Raw genomic sequence first — 18,890 nt, 5'->3', positions numbered from 1 at the left:
TGTATCAATCAATTCAGTTACATAATAAAATTTAATTGAAAAACCTAAAATACAACACCTAAGAAAATTATACCTAAATTTTACCCGAGAATTGATACCCCACCTTGACCTCTCAGACCACAACAGCAAGTGCCTCTTTCATAACAAAAACCAACCGTCAACAGCAAGTCCTTTTTTCTTTTTCTTTTTTTTGAGAGAGAATGGTAACCATTCGAATCTGGTATTGCACTTGCCATGTTCATGAAAGTTGTGGTCTTTCTTTACCTGAAAAAAAAAATTAAAAAAAAAAAAGTTGTGGTCTTGGGCAACTCGAAAGTGCCAAATTAAATCTTATCTAAGAAGTTTGAATAACTAAGGCAAGGGAGAACGATGGGCAAACCTAAATTTCATAAAGACTTTGCCAAATATATCTACAGTTTTTAATCTAAACATATATGTATGTAAAGTTCTTTTTTGCAAACTTGAATCTAAATCCCTATTCCCCCACACCACAAGAACTTGGGCTTATGAAATTACCATCATACCAAAGGTATGTGATGGTATAACATCACTCTTATATACACACATATAAATCTAGTGTATGTATAATATTGGTTTTATTGTCAAAGAGAAAATATCTTTAGCATCTGGTGTATATATTTATATTAACAATAATAATAAAAAATATCACTCAACAAACATTGCAAAACCTTGAGTTATTGTGCATATACCATGGTATATGTATTATTTCTCTCACAATATATCATACAAAACAAAGGGCTCACATATTGTGAGAGAGATTAAAAAAATAAAAAATAAAAAAAGTCAGATACATGAGATAATTATTCGTTAGGAAGAATCTATGATTTAATGACAGTTTGATCTCTCTTCTAAAAAAACAACTTGGTTCAAATGCCTTTCTATCTTGTTACCAACAACGGGAAAAGAAGAAGAAGAGAGAGTAATGTTAAGCACACGACATTTTTCATAACAAAAAACATGACATGTTGTGATTAAAGCAACATTAACACCATTTTTACTATATACAAAGCCTAATAACTCATGTCAATTGTTATTAAAAAATTGTGAAAAATGTCAGTGCCTCATTTAAAATAAAAAAATAAAAAATAAGGATATGTTTGGAAACTATTTTTTCTCCTTATTTTTTGTTTTTAAAAACAATTTTTTATTTTTGAGACTAAAAAACTTATTTGGCAACTCAAAATGAGCAAAAAACAAAAACTGTTTTCAAAACTTAATTTGTGAAGGAAACTGAAAACATGCAAAAGGCTATTTTCAGCTTCTACTTTTCAAATTTTAATTTAATGAATCTGTCTCATTTAATGAGTTAATATTAAAGTTCAAATCTTAGTAATAACATATTTTAGTATTTTTTATTTTTTTTTTTACAAAAAACTATCTTTTTAACTTCAAGTAACCCAAACATGTTTTTGATTTCAAAAATACAAAAAAATTATTTTTTCTTTATATTCCCAAAAACAAGTTTTTGAAAAAAAAAAAAAACCTATTACCAAACATAATCTAAGTTTTCCTTTTATCTGTTTTGGTAATGGTAGGCTAGGTTCACAGTTCAATAATCAATAATAATAATAATAATGTTTCTAAAAATAATAATAATAATAATTGACCGGAGGGGCTGAGGGAGCAGAGCAATATAGAGAAGGATGCCAAATATCGAAACTTTGTGTATTCAGTGTACAGACAGGACACAGCAGCGCATCACACAACACAATCGTATCCAACAAGAGGGCAAAGTGAGCCTTAAACAAACAAACAAACAGACAAATCCATATATTGTCTTTTAGGTTTCAATTTTGTCAACCAAAATAATCTCTAAAGGATCAGATCCCTTCAATCCTCATCTGGGTGTACCTTATATTCCTCAAAAAAGCTTTCTTCTTTCCTTTTCTCTATCTGGGTCCTCACTTTCTTCACAACTATCTATATTGATAGCTGGCTAGTCTATGAGGTGCCTTAACTCTCTCTCTCTCTCTCTCTCTCTCTCTCTCTCTTGCTTTTTCATACTGAGTAAGTGTATTTGATTGTTAGGTTGGGTTTTATGTTTGATTTTTGTTTATGATGTTGAATTTGGAAGTTTTATTTCTCACTTCCTACATATACTTGTTTTTGGGTTGAGACTAATGTGTTGAAATTCTGTGTCTTTCTGAGTTTTGTGTTGGTAAAAGATGAAGAAGAAAAAGATTGAATGCCCATGTAACAAGTATTTGTTATGGAGCTGGTAGAATCTGTATTTCCAAAAAGTGATGTTTATAGTTTTCCTTTGTGATGAATTGCATTTATTTTTCTCTTTTTCCTAAAGGATATTTACTTCTTTGGTGATTCTATGGAAGTTCTTTTTGGTAGCAGAGCCGAGTTGTTAGTTTCTATATTGGCCCCCTCTTTAGCAGTTTCAAATTTGTTGCTGTTTGATGTATTGTTCTATTGGTTCACTTATCATATGGTTATTTGTAATTTTGTTTAGAATCCTGTGTTAAACCACTTGAGCACAGCCATCACGGGTTAGAGGATATCAATCTATGTGTACATCTTGTGTTATAAGTTTCTTTAAACATATAATATGGTTGTGGAGCTACATGCTCTCAAATGGTTTTTTATATCATGTCATGGACTGAGGCTTGATCTCTTAGAGGAGTTTCTAATACTGTTTCCACAGTATCTATGTTTGGGAGTGTTTGTTGTTTATTTCCCAGGCTTTCCCGTGCATGTAAAACATCATATGTGAAATTCTAATATTTACCAATGAAGAAGTCCCTAAGTAGTGACACTATTGTTTGTTTCGAATAGCAAATTCATGATCTTTTTAAAACTTTATTGTACTTTTACTTTTTAGTATTTGAAATTAAATTACTTTAATTAGAGCTATAGTATTATATTATAGTTTTTGATAAATATAAGACTAGCTATGCTCTACAGTACTGAATATTGGGCTGTTAAGAAGTAATATGTTCAAAAAATTAGTTTAGCTGCAATGAGAATGTTAAGATGAATAAGTGAAAATACAAGATAGGATTTGAAATAAGGAAATTTACTTAGAGATTGGGATCTCCCTTATTGATGAAAATATGAGGAAGAGTCGCTTGAGAGGGTTTGGTCATGTGCAAAGGAGAGTGATTAATGCACTGGTGAGAAAGAGTAAGATGATTTAATTTGAGGAAATGAGAGAAGTAAGAAAGACCCAACTAATATTAGTAGTAGTAAAAAAGGACATGTTAATAAAGGTAGTAACAAAAAGTATGATTTCAAATAGAGTATAATGGTGGAAAAGAAGACATGTAACCAACCCTTATTAGTCTATTGAGAATTATAGCTAGCCCCAAAATGTTGGAATTAAGGCTTGGTTGTTGTTATTTTTTTATTTTCCCGTGGAATTCAAAAAAAATTGAGTCTTGGTCCTTGATTGCATGCCAAAATAAATGTATGAGGTTATGTATTTTTACTCAAGTTAATATTTTTTTGAAAACACAATGATTTTATGGATTTGGACATGAGAACTGAATAACAGTTTTGAAATGGGGACTTGGTCTCAGATTCCTTAAACTTTCAAAATGTGGATACAGGATGTAGCCATATCTTGTAATGTAAAATTTGTATATACATGTTTATTTTCCGATTTCTAGTGCTAGTTTGATTGCAGACAAACCATAGGTTGTAAAAACTCATGACACTAATAATCATGTGCAAATTTCTTGACAAAAATTAATGAAATCTTATGATTTTTTACATTCTCTGGTACTAAGGGTGAATTCTTTTAAAAGTTTCCCAATGAGTGTCAGACACCATGTCCTCAACTGTCAAAACATGTTTTTTTTTTTTTTTTTTGCGTCAGACAAGCCTCCAAAATTTCATGTAAATATCTTCAAATATCTTATTTGGATCTACTAAAGGTTGTTCTCCACCCTGTTATTATTCGATCTCAGTCTCCAGCTTATTTCAGATTCCTAATTCGTTCTCATTATGAAAGAAAATTGGATCCGTGTTGACTCAAATTCATGTCAAATTCCTCATTCGGTAAGATATGGTTTGACCATTTTTCCTTTTTGTTTGAATCTTCATATAGAAAGCCGGCCTTCCTATACTGCTCTCTTCATCTGGGATGCACGGACGCGGCAAAACGCCCGCCGCACCCACGTCCGACACGGCCCAACACGGCAACGCACGAGGGACACCGCTGCCTGCATGTTGGTGCCGCGTCCCTTATTTTTTATAAAAGCTGTTTTGTAATAATGTTGTGACTTGGGTTTGATTTTTTATTTAGTTAATAGTTATTACTCATTGTGATTTGTGATTGAACACTGAACTGTGATTGTAAATTTGGTATATGTTTATAAAGTGTGAAAAAGTATGCTTAGCAATATATTAAAATTATAAATAAAAATATTTTTAATAATTTTTTAATCGCCGCACCCGCACCCTACTTTTTCAAAAATTGCCGAGTCTCGCACTCACACCTGAATCTGGAAACGCATCCGCACCCGAATCCAGAAACGCACCCGTGCTTCATAGTTCTTCATTGCTAGGCACAATGAGTGTTAAGACTTCAAAAATTATTCTCTTTTCATCCTATCTTATAAACTCTAAGATGTATGAAGTTTCATATTTGTTTCATAAATTAGAGGCAAGTCAATAGACTCCTGTTTAACTTAATTTGATCCAGGCCATAAGCAGACCTACATCTAGATAATCCTTCTTTGGAATTGTAGGCAGCTCATGCATACTGTAATTGTAGATCTACGAAGATTTTTCAATTTTCTTGATTTGGCTTTGGGCATAATTAATTATTTTGTATTTGCTGGTGAATTCACTGTCTTTAATTTTGCACTGTTCATTATTATATGATCTCTATGCTGGAGTATCAGAATTCAGAAGTTCTTTTCTTTTGTTTCCAGTAATTAATCAATATTGAATATTGTGCATTGAAGCTATATTAGAACACTTTTACATTCTAATTACATTAAAGCTGGTTATTTATATTCAAGATAAAATCAAGTTCCTCTTAATGCAGGGTTAACTTGCATTACATACGAACATGATCATTGAGATGGTAGGTAGGAAGAAAGTCCCAATTCTGAAAATAAATTGTCAGTGTTAAGGCCAGCCATGCTTGATGGAATAGAATGTTGAGTAGTAGAGATACATGTCCCTAAACTGAGAATACTTCAATGCTCCTTTTCATAGCTGTTGTTGTTATTAATATTGTTAATGTTGTTGTTAAATTTGAGGTGGAAGGGTTGTTGCGTCTTGCAGTGGCAACTTGTTAAACTTATTAAGAGTCAATGAAGGGCCTGAAGGCCCTTGTAAACTATGCTTGTCAAGTGTTCCTATATGTTGATTTTTTCACTGAAAGAAAGTGATGTGATCCCATATTCACAAGTGTCCATGTGATTATCAAAAAAAAAAGTGTCCTTGAAACATGATTCCTCTATTATTTTGTTATTAGTGTATAATCTATTAAGTTTTTCCTCTGATGATCAGAGATCTATGGCTATGGCGGTTGCACCAGTTGAGAGTATGGAATCATTGAGCAGCGATCTCTGCTATGACATATTAAGGCGTCTTGATGGTCCAACTTTGGCAAGTGCAGCTTGTTCTTGTGCAGCGTTCTGTTCCATATCAAAAGAAGAAAAATTATGGGAAAATGTATGCTCTTCTATGTGGCCTTCAACCAATAGGGAAGACGTCAAAAGTTTAATATCATCCATTGGTGGATTCAGAAAGTTCTATGCAGATTGTTTTCCCCTTATTGTTAACAAAGAAGTCACTGAGCACCAATGGAACAACTATCCTGAGTACCCTGAAGAATGGACTGAGGCTGAATACTATGGTGACATGGATGAATTTGAATGTATTTCACCATCAGATTTTGTTTCCATTGTGGATATTAGATATAAAGATAAAACAATATGCTCAAAAGTCCTTTGGGGCATTCCAAATGCAAATGGCTTTGATGGTTGGTTCTACAACTGCCCATTTCAGATTGATCTTCTAACTTATGCAGCTAGAGATGATGAGAATGACGGTGAGGTTACACTCTCTGTATCTGATGGTCTGCCACCAATTGCATCTATGGAAAGAGAACGAAAAGATGGGAAGCTATGGCAGGAGCTTCGTGATGGACTCCGGCTTAGCTGGATTGTTGTAAACAGAAAAATAAAGCAAGCTGCTAATCTTGCTAGCTGGAGTCCTCTTGGTGGGCAAAGGCACTGGCCAACAGAAAAGGATTTTGTGTTGCGCTTTGGATCTGTCCTTCCTGCGAAAGACATTCTTCCATGTCAAGTGGTGGAATGCATCCTTAGTATGAAATTCAGAGTGATCCATACTGAGGGAGAGGACGTTCATACAACTCTCAAATTAACCGAGCTGAGCATGCAGTTGGAAGACATGGAAGGTTCTCATGTTAATGGAAGAAACAGTTTGCTTATCCTGAAGGAAGCCCTGAGCTGCCGTAGGAGCAAAAATTACAGCGAAGTCCTCGAGTCTTGTCATTTGTACTCGAAAGTGCAGAGTGAGTTAAAGGAGGAGAAGATGAGAATTGAAAGCAGGTTAGACAGAATTTTTATCCTAGGTGGCATTTCTGTATTTGTAATGTTCTGGTACATCATCTTATAAAACAAAAAAGCCTCCATATATTAACACTGTTAGCTGAGTGTGCTCTAACAGACTTTCAATCTTTGTAACTCTTCTGATGTAAATATTCAATTTTGCTTCAACTAAGAGAGAGTCGCTGTTCTCATTTCTTTGACTTGAGAATGTAAGTTTCCCCGTACAAAACGTTCAACAAAACTCTTCTGGAAGAAGATGGAGCATATGATTTTTCATTTTCTTGGATGGATAAGGTGCACCTTTCCTGAACCATTATGTCAAGTATATTAATATACTTTGTTTTGTTTTGTTTTGTTTTGTTTTTTTGTTCATTGCATCATTTTTCTTGTCCAAAATTTGGTCTATTGCATTTGTAATATCCGCTATCCGGGTCTGGTTCAGGTGATTTCCTTTTGTAGGTGGCTTAGGACTATGCTTAATTGAATAGAGGTATTAAATATTTTTGACAACTACAAAAACAATAACTATTACTGATTTTACATCTAATTGAATATAGACGTATTAATCTCTGCCATGAATTATTACAACATTTTATCTGATCTTTAGTTTCTAGGTATATAAAAAATAAGCTGTTTGTTTGACTTAATTTATCTTAGGTACAACAATTTCAAAGGTTTACTCTTCCTAGGGACATGTACCCTTGCTCAACTTCTCTTTTAAGACCAATAAATCAATGAAAATAAGCTTCTTCCAAACCAATATAACATCTTTTTAACTGGATGGTACATAAAATTCTACATCAACTGGCAATAACATAGCTCCTGTTATGAATAGGAATAGTTTTGGACTTTGGCTTGAACAATATGGTCTAATAAATCCAACTCTTTTCTTTCTTGGACACATAGAGGTGAACTTCATTTTCTCCGGACACTACTAATGGTTTGATTAGTCACTTCCTTGTGTTAATGACTTCTACTAAAAATATGAATTTTGTGCTTCATCTTCCGCGAGGAAATTTAGCTCAAACCAAAAGGGCACACAACCCAATTCACGAAGGTGCTCCTTTCTTTTTGACTTTTTCTTGGCTTTTTAAAAGACTTTTAAGTTTGTCATGAGTAAAAGACTATCATTCAAAATGTATTTAAAACATTATTCACCTGCCAATCAAATTGAAAACGCAGGAACTATTAAAACTAGGATTAGGGATTTTGTAGAATTTTTGGAATGACTCTATCGTGAAATTCTTAAAAGTTAAAAGTTCTCATTCATAATGAAATAAATTGATTGGATTTTGGCGTATCAGAAAAAATAAAATAAAATAAAACAGATTAAATAGTGCTAGTTAATGTTGTTTAAATAGAGTTACCCTAAGAACTCCAAATAATTTTAATCCAATATAAGAGATTTAGATTTTATCCACATAATAGTTATTTAAATAAATAACAAAAAATATTTTTTTTAAATTCATTTAAATTATGGACGATATGGTAAAACTTAAACTACTAATTTAATAATAAATTTTAAGGATTTTATTAGGATCTTAAAACTCTATATTTAAATTAACTTGAACCCTCCGTCATAATTATAATGCAATTCACCTTTATTTATTTATTAATTAATTTATCTTGTACTTCATTTATTCAATAGGAAACTGCATTGTTCTTTACTTTACCCCTCTCTTCCTTTCATATTATGCTGTTGCTGTGCATGAACCAAACACCTAATTGGTTTGAGTCTTTATGTGATTCAAGAATTTGCCCCCTTAAATGGTTTGAACATTATTATTTGTTACACAAACTTGTAAGAGATAAAATATAAGGAATCATGTTGGGCTAAAACCTTCTATAGGGACATTGAAATTAGTCCCCGAGGTACACTCTTCGGAATTCTACTATAAAGACCCACATAATCCAAATACAAGTGAATAACAAGGAATAAATACTTTACAGTGGGAAACACAAGCAATGGATTTCTTTAACCATTCATATGCTACCATTACTATTACAGATTCTAAGGTGTATTCCCGTGGTGTCACACTTAGTGTTTCTCTCTTTTTCTTTGTTTTTTCTCTTGGACAGATTTTTCTCCCCCTTCTTGGATCCCTTTCCCTTTTGCCTCTCTCCTCCTTTTATAGCTTCAATCCTTGTTCTTATCATTACAGTTGCTCTATTCCCATCTAGAGTCTCAGGGATATTTCTCTCTTACTTTATCGGCTTCCCCCACCTTCTTATCTTGGAATTCTGACTGCCCAAGGGTTACGTGTACTATTCAAGCTGTTTTATGCGCAACTAATGCGGCAAAGGTCAGGTAAGACCCCCTCATAAATGTGGAGGTAAAAATTCTTCTTTCTTCTTGTGCATTCTAGGAGTTTCTCGTGGTTACTAGTGTCTTCTAGAGGTCACACATTAATTATCCGTGCTCCATGCCTCGAATAAGCTAATGCTTTCCCTTTTTTGCGGGAATGGGTTAACCGTGGTACTCAACTTTGTCCTTAACATCTAGGATGATCCAGCTTTCAGCTTTTTCATGGATTGTCACCCTTTGAGTTTTTCCCTTCATCACACAGGTCAGGCCCAACTACTTTCTTGTGGCCCAGTAACTTCTTGGGCTTATAGCCCAAGTAAAGACTACTCCACTCCCTACACCTTCATTAGGCTTCCAAATCCATAAAGATTGGTTGACCCACTTAACCAAATGTATGTATCAGTATGCCCTGCTGGTATAGCATTGGTTCGTAATATTGCATGATAATTAACACCTAAATTATACCTAGTTACACGAACTAACCCATCATGTACCAAATTTTTTTTTTTTTTTTAGAGAGTTTCAACTTATGGCGTCCACTCCTGATAATTGCTCTTTATTATTAGACCAAAACACCAATCAGTTTTTGGTGTAGACGGAGATTGAACCTCAGATCTCTTATACAACCATCAGAGACTTTACCAGTTGAGCTAACTGGAACCCACCCATCATGTACCAAATTGGAAATATAAATTTACTAAGAAAGGTCAAAGAAGAGATTAATGATGGTCGAATTTAAATTTGAAAGGGAAAGCTATATAATCTAATCTCATTTTGATTCTACTTTGAAATAAATAAATTTAGCTTTATTATCAACAACCATTATCATTCAAACCCTTGTACAAATCTCAAGACCATCATGATGACATGAAATGGATAAAATTTTCAACTCATTCCAAACTTTTTTTGAATTTTTGGGACAAATAGTTATCAACATCACCATGTGGTATACCCTTAAAAGTTAAAATATGGAATCATCCCAGGTTTTATTTTGTTATGCTTAGAGCAACCACATCAACTCTTACAAAGTCTTATAAAATACAAAAAGTAACTCATTTTACACATTTTGACAAAAAAACACTCACATTAGTGGGTGTAAAATTATACATAAATCCACAAGTACTACAGTAACCGTACATACATACATACATATATATATATATTTTTTAAATTTTTTTTTACCTATTTCACTCTTTTTTTTCCTCTCTCCTCTCGCCTGAGCAACACCAACGCCTCTCAATGCTCTCTCCCTGTTTCATTCCTAACCTATTCCTCTCATCTTCTCTCTTCGTTTGCTTCTCGACAGCTCTTGCTCTTGCTCATTCTCATCACCACGGGAAATAATGTAATCGGTTTGGGAGTTTCGTAGCCCTGTGAGGAGGGTGGATCAACTTAGAGGTATCTCTATTGACAGACTTTGGGGCAAATTTCTCTAAAAAGGTATGGGTTTTTCTCATTGAGATTTTAGGGTTTTTTTTTTTTTTTTTTTTTTTGGGTTTTGAGCAAGATTCTTGGGAGTTTCTCTAAACTAATTTTTTAGGGTGTCCTGTTAGTTTAAGCCTTAAAAAACGATGTAAATTAAAAGATTGTTCTACTCTAAAATTTTGAGTTCCAGGAACTGAATAATGTGAGCCTATAATTCAAGTGAGGCCATGAAAGTGTTAATTTTGGGACTCATTGGAATTATGTTTGTAGTGTGTTATGACTCTATCTATCTTATTGTTTTGTTCTGGAAGTTGTGGTTTGTTATGACTCTGTTTTGTATGTCTTGGTTGATGTCTCTACGTTACAAGTTTATTAGTTATCAATAAAATCCTTTTTAATGAAAAAAAAAGGTTAGGATTTGAACATACACGGTTAGTCTTTTTATTTATAATAGAATTTGCAATATAATTCGTTCAAGGTTTTTTTTTTTTTTTTTTTATAATAGAATTTGTATAGATATAAAATTTGAAATACAAAAGTGTTTGAAATACAAAGGTATTTGAAAAGGAAACAACTTTATCCTATCTTATCACAATCCTAGAGTTGTTAGGATTTGTATCTTGTATTTTATGTTATCACTTGATCATAACCGTATTCTATGTTATCACCGTCAAGTGATTTCTTCATTGCTCTCTTATCCATGAATTGTGGCTCTTGTTTTGTTGAAACATCAAGAATTTTAATTTGAATCCATGAGTTGGTGGCTGTAGTTTAATGTCTTAATGAAAAATTGAAAAAAGCCAGGACATTTTTTATATGGACTTTCAATTAAAGTAATGATGTTCTCAATTGTTACAGTGATTCTGTATTTTTTTTTTTTTTATAGATAATCAATAAATTTTTATAAATGAAAGAAAGATGAGGAATACAAGAAGTTCATGATGATGAACAACAATCATAAAAAGAAACAAATAGCACAACAAACATAGGGAAATCAGGAAACTAAGCTAAGGGAGGACAAAAATTCAAAGAGAGAAGATCAATTAGTAAAACCCTAACACCAAGATCACTCAAAAAGACTACGATGGCATAAAAGCTTTAACTCATGCAACATCTTCCCTTTGTCCTCAAAAGATTGACGATTTCGTTCCAACAACACAATCCACATTAAGCACCCCAGAACCAAGTTCCAAATGTCCAAGTTGTGCTTTCCAAGCCACTAATGCCAGCAAGATAACAGACCCACCACTGATGCCAACAAGATAACAGACCCGCCACCGATCCTGGCATAACCCAAAGAATACCAAAGGCTTGAAGCATAGAAGTCCAAAGGGAGTGAGTAACAGGACAATGAAGAAGAAGGTAGTTAACCGACTTCCCATCACAGCAACACATACAACACCTATTAGCCAAAGGACTGCCCTTTAGCATTAGATTATCCAAAGTAAGGATCCGACCATGAGCGGCAGTCCATAGAAAGAACGCCACGCGCTTAGGAGTCTTTGGTTTCCAAACACCCTTCCAAGGAAACAAAGAATTGGAGGCACCCTAGACCTCATGGTAGTAAGAACGAGTGTCAAACTTACCATCCCCTTTTAGCCGCCAGTGAAGAGTATCTCTCCTATTACCCTGAGGAATACGAGTTTGGATAAGCTGAAGGAGAGAATACGAAGTAGCCAACTCCCAATCTTCAAAAACTTTATAAAACCTTAAATTCCACACTCTAACAGTGTCCCCTTCTGGAATCCACAAAACCTTAGAGATACAAGCATTCTTGACCGCTAAACTCGCATAAAGCTTAGGATAAAGATCTTTTAGAGTGTTGTCACCAATCCACCTATCGTGCCAGAAGCGGATACGGGTACCTTCACCCACTACAAAAGACAGATCCTTAGAGAAGCTTTCCTACCCTTCATTAATGCTTCTCCATAGGCCACACCCATGAGACCTCCTGCAAACATTAGTCCTCTACCCCCTTGACCCTCACCATATTTGGTGGAGATAACTAGCCACCAAAGATGGGTTACCTCATAACCATATCTCCACAGGCATTTCCTTAAAAGAGCTTGATTAAACGACACCACCCTTCTTATCCACAACCCAACTATCTCAACAGGTAGACATACCTTTTCCCAAGCTACCCAAGGATATTTGAAACACCCCTTAGAAGACCCCCAGAGGAAATTCCTCTGAATACTTTCCAATCTAGCTGCCACAGCTTTAAGAATAGTAAAAAGAGATAGGAAATATGTTGGGAGACTTGAGAGAGTACTCTTTGACGCTTTCACCCAGAAAGCTTCTTCTCAATTTTCTCCAAAATAGGATTCCAGATCGAGGCTGTCTTAAAAGAAGTTCCCAAAGGCATCCCCAAATATTTCATTGGCAAACTGCCCACTCTACAATAAAGTATATTAGCCAGAGCATCTAGATTATTCACCTCCCCAATAGAGACAATCTCACTTTTCCCTACATTGACCTTCAAACCCGTAAAAGCCTGAAAACAAGACAACACCAACCTTATGGATAGCAGCTGATCCCTAGAGCGCTTAGACACCCCCATCGTCATTCACTTTGAGGCATTCCTGCTCTAGGATACGAAAGAGGGCTAAACAATGAGCTTCATGTTTCACAATAGGGAAACCCACCATTTTACAGAATTTTTTCATCAGCTTGGACACCCGAACTAAGGGTGGACCAGACCCAATCACCTGTGTTCCCTTGATAGAATCTTGAACCAACAAACCCATGTTGAGATCATTAGGAACCCACTGAGACAGAGGTTCACAATTCAACACACAATTATCTTTCTCTCCATTGCTACAACCATTGTCAAGCACCCCATTGGGCTTCCATGGAAGAATGTAAAGCCCAGAATCTGACTGATATTCCCCAACTAAATCCTCCTCTTCTACAAGAACTACCCCTTCCCCAAACTTAGCTTCTAGCCCATTACCCAAATCTGAAAAAAGAAACAAACTATTTTGCACCACCGGCTCACTTCCTGCCATTTCTGAGTTCATCACCAAGTCTTCGGCGAACCCAGAGTCCCGAAATCCAACACCATGAGTCACCTCAGCACTAGGGCTTATAAACCCAGAAAAATCCATGCTGACGTCGAGCTTAGCGGTATCAGAACTACAATCAGACTCTGATACTTTTCCAGTCACTGGGTCACCACACGCCGTTGTCGTCATCATCTCATCCCCCCTTGCTTTCACGCCCTTTTGTCTCTCTAATGGAAGCTGGGTTTCCAACAGCTTCAGACCTTGGGACACCAACACCTGGGCATCGCGATCTGACTTAATATTGTGAGAGTGGGCTGGGTTTAGGTTTGACAGCTTTGGGCTTTGGCGAGGCCTCCAAACAAAATTGGGCTTGGCTGAAATAAAAGGGCTCAGGGGATTAGAGTTATGTCTGATGGGCTTAAAAGGTTTTAAAGGTTTTGGGCCCACTTCATTAACCTCAGGCCACACTAACGCCCATCTCCCACTTAACCCACACTCCAAATTCATAAAAATATCCAAGGACAATTCAGTTTCCAACCCGTCACTTTCAACTTCCTTAATCGTTGACAAACCCAACCCGAGGAGCTCCTTCTATTCTAGAGTAGGAGAAAATAGTAAAATAGGCATAATTTTCTAACTATATAGTTAGTTGTTACGGTTTGCAAACTATATCTTTTACTAGCATCTCGAGTCTCAAAGGCTCGATTTTGGGTCAAAAATCGAGTTTTTGAAAGTCGATTTTTAATGTCTGATATGGCATTTTTTTCTACGTGGAACCACCTGAAAATCGAGTTTCTATGACTCGATTTACAAACCCAAAATAAAAAAAATCCAAGTCTTTTGCCATCTGAAATCTACAGCCATCAAAATCCAAAAAGCCATCAAAATTCATCCACCACCATGTGAAGATCAAGACTGAACAGAACCCAGCACGCACAAAAAAAACAAAAAAAAACCATTGCCCCAGATCCACGGCTGCCTGGGTCTCGCCGGCCGGGGTCGCGCGACCTGGGCGCGCAGGCCTGGGTCGCGCGACCTGGGCGCGCCGGCCTGGGTCGCGCGACCTGAGGCGCGCCGGCCTGGGTCGCGCGACCTGAGGCGCGCCGGCCTGGGTCGCGCGACCTGGGCTCGCCGGCCTGGGTCCGCGTGGGTCGGCGGCGGTTGGGCGTGCAGAGGAGGAGGAAGAAAGAAGCAATGAGAAGAAAGAAGCAGAAAATGGAAGAAAGACCGGAGTGAAACGCAGATGGAAAAAATAAGAAGGAAAGAGGGATAGATATAGGACATAAATCGAGTTTCTAATTCTCGATTTCCAACTAGACGCTACGTGGAAAATACGCCACGTCAGACAGAATTAGACCATAAAAATCGACCCTTAAAAACTCGATTTTTAGGCCCAAAATCGAGCCTCTTAGACTCGAGATGCTAGTAAAAGATATAGTTTGCAAACCGTAACAACTAACTATATAGTTAGAAAGTTATGCCTATTTTACTATTTTACCCTCTAGAGTACTACCCTTGCTGGAATCCTGGTTGTCACGGCTATAATCTGACAAAAGCTTCTCTCCAAGCTGCTCCCTCTGTCCTAGGATGCTTTTCTTGCAGGAAATACGGCTGCGATCTGACACAATCTTCATCCCACCCGATGTAGATTTCTTCTTTCCTTCGTCTCCTCCGCCACTGGTATTTTTCCATTTCCCCACCACCACCGATGCATATGACATTAAGGCATCCCTTTTGGGAATACCTAAGGTTGCTTTGCCTATAGTTTTTTCACTGTCGTGATCACGAGGTCTATCAATCCCTACCTCCGCCTTGCACTTCACTCTGTATACTATGAGGCGCTCCCTGACTGCTAAGAGAAGCTGGTTTCAAAATTCTCCTTAGGTTTAGGCCAAAGTCATGCCAGCCACTACCCAATCTTCCCTCAGGTATCACAATATTCCCCTTCCGTCGTCCATGAATAAGTTTAGAAACCATTAAAAACTTGCCATTGAAGGATGAAAACAACCTCCCCCTCTCTAATCATTCTTGCATAATGACTAGGTGTTAGCTTTGAATTTAATTCCTCCGTGTGGAACAACAATCTGTTTGCACTCTCCTTCCCCAGAAAAACAGAGCTCATAGAAGTATGGCCTCTCTCAAAGATTTGTAAAGAGAAATAAGAACCCCCTTCCTCTACGGAAAACCCAAACATTTTGGATTCAATAAAGAAAAAAGTGGAACCGCCCATTTATGAATCTAAATTATCTTGATGCTAATTGACACTAAAAACCAAAATTTGTCACCATGGTTTAGTTTTTTCTTGAATATACATCTATTACTGATAAAATAAAAAAATAAAAAATTTGGTTTGTTGATTTACACTTATCCTAAACAATTGATTTTGTGCTTGATTTAAGGTAGACTCTATTGTGAAGATTGTCAATTGTGAATGCAATCTTAAATTTTCCCCTGCATTATCTAGTTGATAAATTTCAATTTCAATTTTGTTACTTCTAAAAAGTGGCTTGTGCTAGTATCTTCACAAAGACAATATAAAGTACTTGTGCTATTTTGGTAAGACTGAGCTATTGGTAGGTAACGTAGGTTCGTAAGATCTTATACTATGGGTACCTAAATTCGGCTTGGGATCTGCTGTTACTTTTCTTACTGGACCCTGCTTCTTATATCATTGATTGAATGTTCATTGAGTCTAATGCACCATTTACAACATCTATGCTTTGGCTACTTTGCTTGACTTTCTTGGCTGCTATGCTTATCTCGCACTTGATAGAGTTGTGTTATTAGATAGTTGGCAATGACTTGATCTTATCTTGCACTTGATAGAATTTTCAGTTTTAGCATTAGATAGTAACCCAAATTACTTTGGTTGCTTATTAGTTTGCTTCTGAATTACTTTGGTGTTTGTTAGGTGATGGACTCGCAAAATCCCTTCTTCCTTGACATTTTACAAGGTGAGGAACAAGGTTTTGAGTCTCATGACAATAGTATTTTGATGTCCACTCCACATTTAGACGTGAATGTCCATCAATCTCCACCCCAAGTTGAAATGGGATAATCTGCACCCTCCATTGCAAAAAAAATCAACTACTAAGAGAAGTCAACAGGGAAACAACTTCACCAAAAATGAAGACATTAAGCTAGTGTCGGTGTGGCTCAATTTTAGCTTAGATGTCGTGACATCGACGGACCAAAAACACAACATTTTGGGATAGAATTTGGTCCACCTTCCCCAATGACAAGAAATTTAACCGCTCTAACGATTCTTTAAATAGTCGCTGGTCAACATTTCAAAGGGAGACCAACAAGTTTTGTGGATACTTGGCCCAAACTGAGAAACAAAATGAAAGTGACAAAACTAAGCATGACAAGGTATTTCGACTCAACATCTAATATGTATTGTACATCAATGCACTTTTAATTTTATTATTCTCATTATTTTCAATTTTTTACTTTTGTAAATTAATGATGCAAAAACTATGTATAAAAGTAATAGCAAAAATGCATTTCAATTGAAACACTGTTGGAGAATTTTGAGGAATGAAGCTAAGTGGTTGGATCTAAGAGATAATGTGAAGGTCCACACAAGACAGCCAGTCACATAATTTTGTCATAGTTTTGCAAACTCAATAAATTTAGATGAATTGCATGAGGAGAAAAAGGAAAGTATGCGCATTGCATCTGAAGAACGAAGAGAGTTAATGCGCATTGCATCTGAAGAACGAAGAGAGTTGATTCGTATCAAGGAAGAGAAGAATGAAGTAGAAAAGAGGAAAGTGGAAGATGAAGTTATAATGAAAGATACAAGAACCATAGATCCTGAGCAAAAAATATATATTCGTCTACGTCGTTTGGAAATCTTGGAGAGGTTAAGATCTAAATTTCCATCATAATTTGAATATTATTATTGACAATATCTAGTCAAGTAATTTTTTGTATAGTGCAAAGATACTAGCACATGGTTGACATAGATGATTTGATGTTAGGCATCTCTTTTGTAGTACTTGTGCAGGGAACATGATTATTCAATCTCTAATCATGTTAGATATATTTTTGTAGTCTTCACTTGTGCAAGGAAAATAGCAATGTTGTAAATTTTGTATTGTGCACGGACAATAGCACTTGATTATTCAATTTAATTTGTGATTCTGTTCTTGTCATTTTGTTTTAAGTGAAGCAATGTCTCTATTTTTTTCATTCTATACAAGATAATTTGTGCACGGATAATAGCACTTGGATAATTTATCATTCTCTTTGCTTGTTTTGCTTGTTGAAGGTGGCTGTACTTGTACTCATTGTCAAGGTTTATGGTTTGTGTATGTCTGGTTATACTTGTACTTGTATGTTAGCTGGATTCTTGCAATTGAAGCCATTGATGAAGACTGTTTGTTTTGCTTATGTAGCCGTTGGGCAAGTGTCTTGGAGATTATCAACATCTGCTAAGCAGATATATTCCATGCAAATGAAGATGACAATGCATAAGAGAACATCAAAGGAATGCAATTTGAAAATTTTAGTCATGTCTTTTTTTTTTTTGTTGATGGTTCCCTATGTTTCTTTAGAATTAATTAACGATTCCCTTGGTGAGGTGAGGTAATTAAACTTGGCTTCATGTTGAAGGTCAGCTTGTTTAATTTCTAATCTCATTGACTCCTAGCAGGGCTAGCTGAACAATAGATGCAATTGATGCAATCACCTAAGGCTCCTAAATAAAAAAAGATCCCCACTTGTAAAAAAGAAAGATTATATATATAATATTTATCTATATATTTTAAATACAAAAAAATATTTAAGTACTTTCATTGGTTAATAAAATGCATTAAAAAGACCACATTGTATCCTAAAATACAGAATACCACACAATAACAGTGCACACAACTTGATAGGACAAGATTGATGTGGTGGGCCATTTGTGTTTTTGGGCTGGACTGCCTCCTGCGATACTGAGGGTCAAGTGTTCTAGATAGGAAAGTTGAGACCGATTTAATTGCAATCCACCTTAGGCTGGCTTGTGCACAAACTATACCCCTTTTGCTAAAACTTTGGTCATATGCCCATGGTAGGCGAAACTGTTACAGAAGAGTTATGGCAAACAAGTGCAGGATAACAATAATAAAGACACTTTACTTCCCGTTAGATGAAATAAATAAAGAATCCTTAACAAAAGAATGATATGGCAATAAGAAACACATTATGGGTGAGATTACAAAGACAAGAAATGAGATAATTATGATAAATAATAAAAGTAAAAGAAAGAGGTTAGTCTGCCGTGTTCAACTATGTTACGGAACTAAGTCCAAGGAGGGAACCACTTCCTCAACGTGGGTAACTTCGCAGGAGGATTTGGCTGTTAGAAATTGCCCACTTTAAAGGGAACGGGCTTGAATGGCTTATCCTTAAACGAATCTTTTATCCTTAATAGAGGGTAGGCTTTGAGAGGGAGGGAAGAGATTAGCCTATTAGTGCATGCCTGCCATTCTACACTCTCTAATTCTCTTCCTAATTCTCTCTTTTCCTTTCCCATTTTGTTACTTTGATTCACTCTCACTCCTTTTCTTTCTTTTTTAGTGCTCACTCTTGTAGTGTTATGGTGAT

At 35.8% G+C, this 18,890-nt stretch overlaps 1 protein-coding gene across 2 annotated transcripts; it reads left to right on the top strand.

Moving 5' to 3' along the window:
* Positions 1–1,673: 1,673 nt before the first annotated feature.
* LOC142611606 (F-box protein At2g27310-like) lies at positions 1,674–6,781 on the top strand. Of its 2 annotated transcripts, XM_075783692.1 has the most exons (3): positions 1,674–1,969; positions 4,079–4,199; positions 5,494–6,781. In XM_075783692.1, exons 1-3 carry the CDS (start codon positions 1,965–1,967, stop codon positions 6,625–6,627), a joined length of 1,260 nt encoding a protein of 419 aa, XP_075639807.1. In that variant the 5' UTR covers positions 1,674–1,964; the 3' UTR covers positions 6,628–6,781. The 2 variants fall into 2 exon arrangements, with proteins under 2 accessions (XP_075639807.1, XP_075639808.1); XM_075783693.1 differs by lacking the exon at positions 4,079–4,199.
* The last annotated feature ends 12,109 nt before the right edge of the window (positions 6,782–18,890 follow it).

Source organism: Castanea sativa, chromosome 10, assembly GCF_040712315.1.
Source record: "Castanea sativa cultivar Marrone di Chiusa Pesio chromosome 10, ASM4071231v1".
Taxonomy (NCBI): Eukaryota; Viridiplantae; Streptophyta; class Magnoliopsida; order Fagales; family Fagaceae; genus Castanea; species Castanea sativa.
This window is presented reverse-complemented; position numbering and strand designations above follow the sequence as displayed.

Excerpts from the sequence above, each read along its gene's own strand:
- LOC142611606 (XM_075783692.1), top strand. Across the intron at positions 4,200-5,493 it reads AGGGACACCGCTGCCTGCAT|AGATCTATGGCTATGGCGGT; the intron begins GTTGGTGCCGCG and ends TCTGATGATCAG.